The sequence below is a fragment of the Tiliqua scincoides genome, chromosome 5 (assembly GCF_035046505.1).
Source record: "Tiliqua scincoides isolate rTilSci1 chromosome 5, rTilSci1.hap2, whole genome shotgun sequence".
Classification (NCBI taxonomy): Eukaryota; Metazoa; Chordata; class Lepidosauria; order Squamata; family Scincidae; genus Tiliqua; species Tiliqua scincoides.
The window spans coordinates 138147408-138156187 of NC_089825.1; the positions used below are offsets into that span (position 1 = coordinate 138147408).

Sequence of the window (8780 nt, forward strand, 5' to 3'; positions counted from 1 at the left end):
AAGGCAGTGGGGAAGGCGGGATAGAGTGGGGGAAGGTGGGGCAGGGAGGATGGAACAGGGGTGAAGGAGGTTGGAACTTGGCAATGATGGAGGTGGCGGAGAGTGTGTCAGGCCAGAGAATGGGATGAGAATCCTAACCCCCTTCCCAGACCTGATCCACCAACTTAGGTCAACGCAGAGTTGTGCCAGCAATTTTGCTGCTGCAGGTCCAAGCAGAATCCCCGCCATGCATGCTGCGGACTCTTACCCATGGGTAAGGGAATGAATGTTCTACCCCTCTCCATAGGATGCAGCAGTAACATTTTTGACGCTGCTCACCCGGGGGGGGGGGATAATATTTATTTTTCACTGCCCTTTCTCCAAAGAGCTCAGGGTGGTGTACACAGCTGTTCCCCTCCTTTTGTCCTCAGAACAACCCTGTGAGGTAGGTGAGGCTGAGAGAAACTGACTAGCCCAAGGTCACCCAGGAAGCTTTGTGGCTGAGGGGGGGGGGGGGTTTGAACCTGGATCTTCCAGGTCTAAGTCCACCTCCCAAACCACTACACCACTCTGGCTAATAGGATTGGGCTCTTGGTCACTGGTTGATGAGACCCAAAGTAGATGTGGGTTGGAGGTTCCGTGATGGGAATTCTTGATGATTGTTCACATCTCGAAATGTGACTGAGGAGTGGAAGGATCAGGGCTAACGAGAACCAGACAGAGAAGAAAAAGAGCCATGAGCTGGCAGGAGGTGATGCTTCACTGAAATAAAATTACTTTCTTTGGGAACCTGAAGCAGAATGAGAGCCCAAGCCTATATGTGTCTACTCAGAATTAAGTCCCATTATAGTACATTAGGCTTACTCCCAGGTAAGTGTGGATAGGATTGCTGTCTATGTCACTGCTGTCTCCTTAAAAGAGTGTATCTGGAAGGGAGTTCAGACCCGTTTTGCTAAGTACAGGGTGTGAAAAAAGAACCTAGCTTAAAGCAAAAGCAGGTCCTGGAGTTGACACTGGTTCAGAATGGTGGTGGTGCCCTCTGCCCACCCAGATCCCCACTGCTGTTTCTCACAGTGCAGCTGGAGATGCTTGAAACTGTGCCACATGGCACATGCTCCATACAGGGAGTGAACCATACTGTGTCTACTAACTTGGCGTGTGGATCATCCCCCACTGTGTGGCTAGTCTCCACACCATCACAATCCAACCTGGATCAGCTGTGCTTGTAAATTTCTAACTAAAGTAAATATTACAAAGACATCACATGTCCCCAGTGCTCTCACCAGAGGGACTTGCAGCCATGTTCTTGAAGCTTTTCACCACGGCCAAGTGGATAGTGTGCATCATTAAAAATCTATCATGATGTGTTTGTGTCTGCTGGGTGTTACTTATGACACTGCTACCATGTGCAGCTTTCATGTGCAAGGAAAGCGCCCTACAGGTAGACCACAGCTGCGATACAAGGACATCTGCAAGAGGGATCTGAAGGCCTTAGGAGTGGACCTCAACAAGTGGGAAACCCTGGCCTCTGAGCGGCCCGCTTGGAGGCAGGCTGTGCAACATGGCCTTTCCCAGTTTGAAGAGACACTTGGCCAACAGACTGAGGCTAAGAGGCAAAGAAGGAAGGCCCATAGCCAGGGAGACAGACCAGGGACAGACTGCACTTGCTCCCAGTGTGGAAGGGATTGTCACTCCCGAATTGGCCTTTTCAGCCGCACTAGATGCTGTTCCAGAACCACCTTTCAGAGCGCGATACCATAGTCTTTCGAGACTGAAGGTTGCCAACTACCATGTGCAGCTACTTGAATCTGCTTCAAGGGGACAAACAGCTCCTAAAACAAACTTCCAGAAACTTCCTTTTTTCCCTTCCTTTTTTCAATTTCCTTCTCCACAGTGAGTGTGATTATAGATACATTCCAGTTTGACTTTAGGCAAAGAGCCATCAAATTTCCCATAAAGAAAGCACATATTATTCATCACCATCAACTTACCAAGCTATCAAAAAACACAGACAGGTTTAAATTTCTACAACAGTGGTTCTCAAACTTTTAGCACGGGGACCCACATTTTAAAATGAGAATCTGTCAGGACCCACTGGAAGTGATGTCATGACCCAAAGTGACATCATCATGCAGGACAATTTTTAACAATCCTAGGCTGTAATCCTTCCCACACAATTAACCAGGAGTAAGTCCTCTTTACTATCGCTGTTAAAAGCATATACATAGTAGCCTGTTAAAGGTACAGATAACATTTTTCCAAATGCAGTCACATATACTATGCAGCATCAAATCTAATAGATTAAAAATAAAATATTGAAATGAATGGGGATGCACCTGAAATTGGCTTGTGGCCCCCCCTAGTGGGTCCCAACCCACAGTTTGAGAAACATTGCACTACAAGGTTAGAAACTTTTTTCCCTTATGACAACAGGACCTTTTAGCTGATACCCTTGAATCAATTCTCTTCATATTTGCAGAAAACCTTAAACATAGATAACCACAATTTGGAGAGTGAATGGTTCATTCAGAAGGTGAATCATTGCTTTTCTTAGTGCAGATGAAACCTGGAATGCGGTTGTCTGCCATGTTTTTTATGTGGAGTCACATGGTTTATTTGTAGTTGTTGTGTTGTAGCTCTGGAGGCACTGACTGTTAGTTCTCAGCCAAGAGTGTAGCAGATAACATAAATATGACGTCTTTGTGTTGAATTAACTTGGGAGCGCCGTGGGAATAGCTCATTGCCATCTCTTCTCTCCCTTTCCCTTTTTCTTGTTGACAGGCAAGAACTGAATGGCGTGGGGAAACAAGACTGTTGTGACTGAGTTTGTCCTCCTTGGCTTCTCCCAGTCATGGGCAGTCCAGCTCCTTGGATTTGTGGTCTTCTTCCTCTATGTGGCCACCATCTTCAGCAACCTTCTCATCCTCTTGGCAATTTTCCAAGCCCACCATCTTTTCAATTCACCTATGTTTTTTCTGCTGAGTCATCTGGCTTGCTTGGACCTCTGCATGTCTTCTTTTGCCACCCCCAGGGCTCTCTTTGATTTCCTTGTCCAGCGCCAGGCCATTTCCTTCCAAGGCTGCATGGCACAAATCTTCTTCCTCCACCTCTTTGGTGGTAGTGAGATGCTCTTGCTGATGGCTATAGCCTATGATCGGTATGTGGCCATCTGCAAGCCTTTACACTATGCTTCCCTTATGAGTCGGCACCATTGCCTGTTTCTTGTGCTGGCCTCCTGGACTGGTGGTTTCCTCCATACCAGTGTGCAGTTGGCCTTCATCATTAATGTCCCTTTTTGTGGGCCCAACCAGGTGGAGAGTTTCTTCTGTGATCTACCCTTGGTCATCAAATTGGCTTGTGCTGATATCTATCCCCTACAAGTCATGATGATGACCAACAGTGGCATCATGTCACTGGTGGGTTTTATCACTATACTTCTCTCCTATGGACTTATTCTTTCTGCAATCCATTCCAGGGCTGCCTCTGAGGGGACCTCCAAGGCTCTTTCCACATGTACTTCTCACTTAATTGTGGTCACCATGTATTTTGGGCCCTGTATATTTATTTACCTGCGCCCATACACCCACTTTACAGTTGATAAAGTGCTTTCCATCTTCTACACAACCATCACTCCCCTGCTAAACCCAATCACGTATGCCCTGAAGAACAGGGAGATGAAGGCTGCCATCAGGAGGTTGTTAGGAAGATGTTCTGGACAGGTTTCAGCTCAGATTCTCACCATCCTGACAGGAGAGCTGGCCTCTTGGAGGGACAAGAGGAATTGTCTTCCAGAACTTAATTAATTCTCACCATTTGTAAAATTTAAGACATTATACAGCTAGGGGCTAACGGGAAATAAATCACCAAGACAGCATGGCAATACAGCAGGGGTGCCCAAACCCCGGCCCTGGGGCCACTTGCGGCCCTCAACGACTTCCAGTCTGGCCCTCAGGGAGCCCCCAGACTCCAATGAGCCTCTCGCCCTCCGGAGACTTGATGGAGCCCGCGCTGGCCCAACGCAATTATTCTCAGCGTGATAGCCAACTGTTCGACCTCTTGCGTGAGCTATGGGACGAGGTCTCCCTCCACTGCTTGTTGTTTCATGTTTGTGATGCAGCAGCGGCAGCAAAGGAAAGGCCGGCCTTGCTTTGTGTAAGATCTTTTATAGGCCTTGAGCTACTGCAAGACCTTCATTCATTCATATAAGTTCCATCTCTAATATATTCATTTATGTAAATTTATTCAAATTTGAAATGTAAATTAATTCTTTTTTTTCCTGGCCCCCAATTTAGTGTCAGAGAGATGATGCAGTCCTCCTGCCAAAATGTTTGGACACCCCTGCAATACAGCATAAGAATAAAAATAAAAACCATTGAAAACACTTAAAAATGATACAGGAGCTGATTAAAATATAAAAATAACAACAACATAAAACAATAATATAAAAACAGCAGTTGTAAAAAGAGTCCCTTAGAGGTTCCTTTTCCCTCCTCGGATGCCAAGTAAAATCAGTTTTTAAGAGATTTTTAAGAAATAAGAGATTAAGTTTTTAATCTCCGCTGGAAACCTGAGGGTGTTCTATCCTCATATGTTTCAGTATTTGATTCTAGAGATGTGGTGCCATAACAGAAAAGGCCCTGCACCTTGCTGCCACCCCCCCCCCCCTGGCTTTTCACCATATGCCTTAGATAAGGCAAAGCCTAGCTGAGGAAGCCCTGTCTGTGGGGAAAAGAAAGTGCTTCCAGGACCTTTGTATTAGGGGCAAGCTTCTAGCAGCTTCTCTGGGAGTGGTTATATAAATCCCAGAAATGCCAACACCCCTTTGATTTCACCAGTGAACAAGGAACTACATAGAGAGTAACTCCGCTGTATCCAGCCCAATCCTAAATTGTGCTGTCACAGCCGGGGCGGGTGGCCTCCACTGTATCCAGTACAGTTCAGGAGCAGGTTGGAGGTTCTGGGGATATAAGGAGGTAAGGGGATATTTTTCCCCTTATGCCAAGTAATGCCCCAGCCTGACCTATGGGGCTACTCAGATCTGCACCCGCTAAACAGCACATGCAAGTCCAAGCATCCTCCTTTAAAGCCAACAGGGCCAGGATGGGGGTTAGGATACAGCTGAGGCCTGCTTTGTTGATCCCGTCCCCTCCTAGGCCTGATCCACCCACGTTCCACCCTCTCTCACCCCAAAATGCTTTGCACCATCTCCAATCCACTCTCCTGCCACCCCTCCACCGCCTGGCATGACTCTTACCTCCGCCAGCAGCCGGTCTTCAGGATGCAGTTTTGGCAAAGAAGCGCAGGCTTCCCCACCAGCTCTGCCTACTCGCACGGTGCTATAAACATGCTTTACAGTAGATTTATGACACTCAGCACATCACTGAAATAGGATTGCACTTTGAATGGGAGGCCGGCTATGACCCACATTCACTACCAAGGGTACTTTGGAGGAAGGGTGAGATCCAAATGTAACAAAATAAGTGGAGGGCAATAAATGGAGTGCAAGATTCTGTGTAAAACCTTAGAGCCCAAGACACTTTCTAGGAGCCACGAAAAACCACAAAAAAATGAGAAACATACAACTGCGGGGGGGGGGGGTCCAATTCTTTCAAGTGCCAGGAACAAGGAAGCCCCTGAATGTTTGCAGCCCTGGTCTGGCCCCTCCAGCTGCGTGCTCCAGCTTGCATTTTCTGAGGGGTGGGGGTATTTAAACTGCCCTTATGGTATTCCATAAGTCTCCACCAAATGTATTTCATTATTAAAAGATTTATACTCTGCTTTACCTCCCATTATGGAGGCGCTCAAGAATATCAGGCACTGATATCAGGCATTCCCTCAGTATCAGGGAATATCAGGCATTCCCTCAAGCAGCAAACTTTTGGGCTTGAAATCATGTCTAATATTTTTAAGTGAAGTTAAATCACTTATAACTTCAGTCCAATAACACATGTTACAGCAGTTAACGACACCTAAATGTTAAGATAGTCTGAGCATGTACTCTTCCTTTAAATGTCATACAAAGCAGTGGACCGTGGAGCTTCCAGTAAACAAACTAAACCACACAAAACTCATGCCAGCTCACCACTGATTGTAAACCAATCTAATTTCCTAACTTGGATCAAACTCACTGTGGTAAAGTGACCTCAGTTGCATCCCCCCCCCCCCCAATCTCTTCCTAGGGGAAAGGAAGGTGGAAAGAAGCACATTTACAATTTGTTCAGTTCTCATTTTTTAACAAGGTCCCCAGGTAGGCAGCTGACCTCCAGGGGCATCACAAGAGCAAGACTATTTCTTACATCAGCAGTGCACCTTCTGGGCCCGGGAAAGAAACTGATGTGAATAATAAGTGATATTATTGATCTATGATCAGACCGGGGTTTCCCTATCCTATTCCTGTCCGAGGATATGAATGGTAAGCAACCCTTGAAAACCATCCATTTTTCTGTCTCTTTCACTTTCTTCTCATCAATCCCAGTTACGATTGTGCTCTAAGGGCACAATCCTAACCAACTTTCCAGCACTGACCTAGCCACAATGCAGCCCCCAAATCAGGTAACAAATATGCCCTTACCTTCAGGAGGCCTGCTTGACCTTCTCCCCTCTGAAGGATGTAGTGCATGCCCCATTGGCACAGCTATGTCAGTGCTGGAAAGTCGGTTAGGATTGCACTTTAAGTCTCTTGTGCTCTCTCCTCCACAACACTGACTCCTTCAGCAATTCACCTCTCAGGAAAGCATGGAGCATGCAACGATAATGCATTGGGCATGTAACAAAAATATGCCGGAAAGCACGTTTGCAACTCCTTGTGAGCAGACTAGGCCAGTGCGAGGACACACATCAGTCTCCTTGTGCTCGATCCCCCATGGGGCAAGGGTAAGTTTGCCCCAGCTAGGCTGGCCAGCATAGGGGGCTGAGGAGGGTGGCAGGAGGTTGGAAAGGGGCATTTCGGGGAAAGGGAAGAGCAGGCTGGTGGGCAGACCTGGACCTGGAGAGGGGTGGAACTAGCCTGGGTGACCTAAGCCGTATTCTAACACACACACCCAGCCAGGGCCTCTCCAACCAGCATGGAAGCACAGTGTCAGCCCATGCGGGCCTCCATACTGACTATACAACAAGAACGCAATCAAAAATCATTTATTTAAAAAATTTATACTCCACCTTTCTGGAATCTCAAGGCAGCTTACATAATGCGAAACAATAAAACAGCAGTATTCCTTGGAATATTATCTATTGCAGTGTTTCTCAAACTGTGGGTCGGGACCCACTAGGTGGGTCGCGAGCCAATTTCAGGTGGGTCCCCATTCAATTCAATATTTGATTTTTAATATATTAGACTTGATGCTCCCATGGTATGTGACTGCATTTGGGGAAGTGTTACAGACCTGTACTTTGAACAGGCTACCGTGTATATGCTTTTAACAATGATAGTCAATGAAACTTACTTCAGGGTAAGTGTGGGTAGGATTACAGCCTAGGATTCTTAAAATTTTCCTGCTTGATGATGTCACGCCCGGTCATGATATCACTTCTGGTGGGTCCTGGACAGATTCTCATTCTAAATCGTGGGTCCTGGTGCTAAATATGTGAGAACCACTGCTCTGTTGTGATATTCAAATGGTTGCTCTGCCCGTGGACTCCGTAGCCTATTTCAACAATGAACACCCTTTGTGCAGGCACACTGATATGTGTGTTTAAATTCATTTGGACTAGTTGAGAATTACCTTTTAAGCCTCTTTTTAGCCACCTTGATTGGGTTCTTTATATCATTGAAAGGCAGCACATAAATTCTCAAAGTAAACCCCAGCCTTCGAGCGATTGTAGCAAAATACCAAGAGGGCCCTTCAACTTTTATTCTCTAAATTCTTCCAACTTCTTATCTGCTTTGCTGATTCCTTCTTTTTTCCAGTCTGAGGAGAACAGACAGCCTTGATAGCCCTATGCTATCCACACTTTCCTGGGAGTAAGCCCCATTGACTCTAATGGGACTTACTTCTGAGTAGACATGCATAGGATTGGGCTGCCTGGCTGCAATCCTAAACTTACCTGGATCCTAAACTTACCTGGAAGTAAACTCCATTGGGAAGAATGGGACTTACTTCCAAGTAAACATGCCTGGAGTTATGTTGCAACTGCCCTCCTAGGCACCCTTTCATTGGGGTATGTTTCACTAAACATAGTGAGCCTTGCTTCCAGTATCAACTTGCTCTGTGGAGGAAGAGGGAGGGGGGAGAGGGAGAGAGAGAGAGTGAGATCCAAGGAATGAGCAAAAGCAGAGGAGGTAGTCAGAGAGGAGCTGTAAGGAAAAGGGACACTGAAGAACATAAGTGGCCCTGGGTTGCCACCTTTGTTGCTGCTTCCAAGCATTCTGCTAGCACTTCTGGTCTAAGTACTTCTGGTCACCAGCAGAGATGGGTCTTGCCTAATGGGACAGACTTTCTACGTAGATTTCAGTGCAATGTCACAGATATGTATACACTTTCAGGTATGTACAGGGTATACCCCTAAAAGGCACATTTGATTTTTAAAAACATTTATAATGACATTTTTAAAATAGGTAGAACTTTTTATAATGGAATTTTGAAGTCTTCACTGAAACAACTTTTAAAAAATTAGTATATAAAAACAAGAATAAAATTAATTAACAAATCCTGAGCAATAGTGTGAGTGGGTGGTTTAAAGGTAGCAGAAGAAGTGAACAATCACACCCCTCTACACACTCCATAGAGCACAGAGCTCTATCGAATGTTCTTCATATTTACACTGTTCTGTCCCCATGTTTTGTAGAAGATGGCAGCAGCAAG

The 8780-nt window shown here is 46.0% G+C and overlaps 1 protein-coding gene across 1 annotated transcript; it reads left to right on the top strand.

Moving 5' to 3' along the window:
* Nucleotides 1–2771: 2771 nt before the first annotated feature.
* Nucleotides 2772–3782, top strand: LOC136653832 (olfactory receptor 4K14-like). Its single transcript, XM_066630712.1, has one exon. The coding sequence runs from the start codon at nucleotides 2772–2774 to the stop codon at nucleotides 3780–3782; it is 1011 nt and encodes a 336-aa protein (XP_066486809.1).
* Nucleotides 3783–8780: the final 4998 nt, after the last annotated feature.